This window comes from Bison bison, unplaced genomic scaffold (assembly GCF_000754665.1).
Source record: "Bison bison bison isolate TAMUID 2011002044 unplaced genomic scaffold, Bison_UMD1.0 scf7180017864375, whole genome shotgun sequence".
Lineage (NCBI taxonomy): Eukaryota > Metazoa > Chordata > Mammalia > Artiodactyla > Bovidae > Bison > Bison bison.
In genome coordinates, this window is record NW_011494947.1 from 2,913,852 (window position 1) to 2,914,268 (window position 417).

At 69.5% G+C, this 417-nt stretch overlaps 1 protein-coding gene across 1 annotated transcript in view; it reads right to left on the minus strand.

The window, feature by feature from the left end:
* HMCN2 (hemicentin 2) overlaps window positions 1-417 on the minus strand; it is a gene marked incomplete at its 5' end in the record, with an annotated part of 182,655 nt that overhangs the window by 11,868 nt on the left and 170,370 nt on the right. Inside the window, 3 exons of the mRNA XM_010856950.1 lie at window positions 2-26; window positions 139-201; window positions 335-415. Of these exons, the coding sequence (XP_010855252.1) occupies window positions 2-26; window positions 139-201; window positions 335-415 (169 nt within the window). The remainder of the gene's footprint in view (window position 1; window positions 27-138; window positions 202-334; window positions 416-417) is intronic.

The window sequence follows — 417 nt, forward strand, 5'->3', positions numbered from 1 at the left end:
GGGGCTGTCGGAGCACTCGTCCCTGTCTGCGGGGAGGGGAGGGGTCTGACGGTCCGTGCTCCCAGGCCCTCCCGCCAGCTTGCCCCTCCTAGGCCAGGAGGCCTCCCTCGTCCGTGCTGGGGAGGGGAGGGTGCTCACCCACACAGAACTCTCCCTGGGCGTCCAGCTCAAAGCCCTCCGGGCAGCCAACCTCATTCTCTTCTGCAAGGCAAAGGGGACAGGCCCTGAGTTCACGTGGGCCCCAGGGCCCAAGGGGCCTGGCGAGAGATGGCCCAGGCTCATCTGGGGGCCCTGGCTGGGGCCATGGGAGCTGGGGAGACTGACAGGGCCTCACCAGCTTGCAGAGCCGTGGAGAGCTGGAAGTGCAGGGCCTCGGCCTCGGGGTCGAAGGCCGAGCTGATAGCGGAGGGCCGCAGG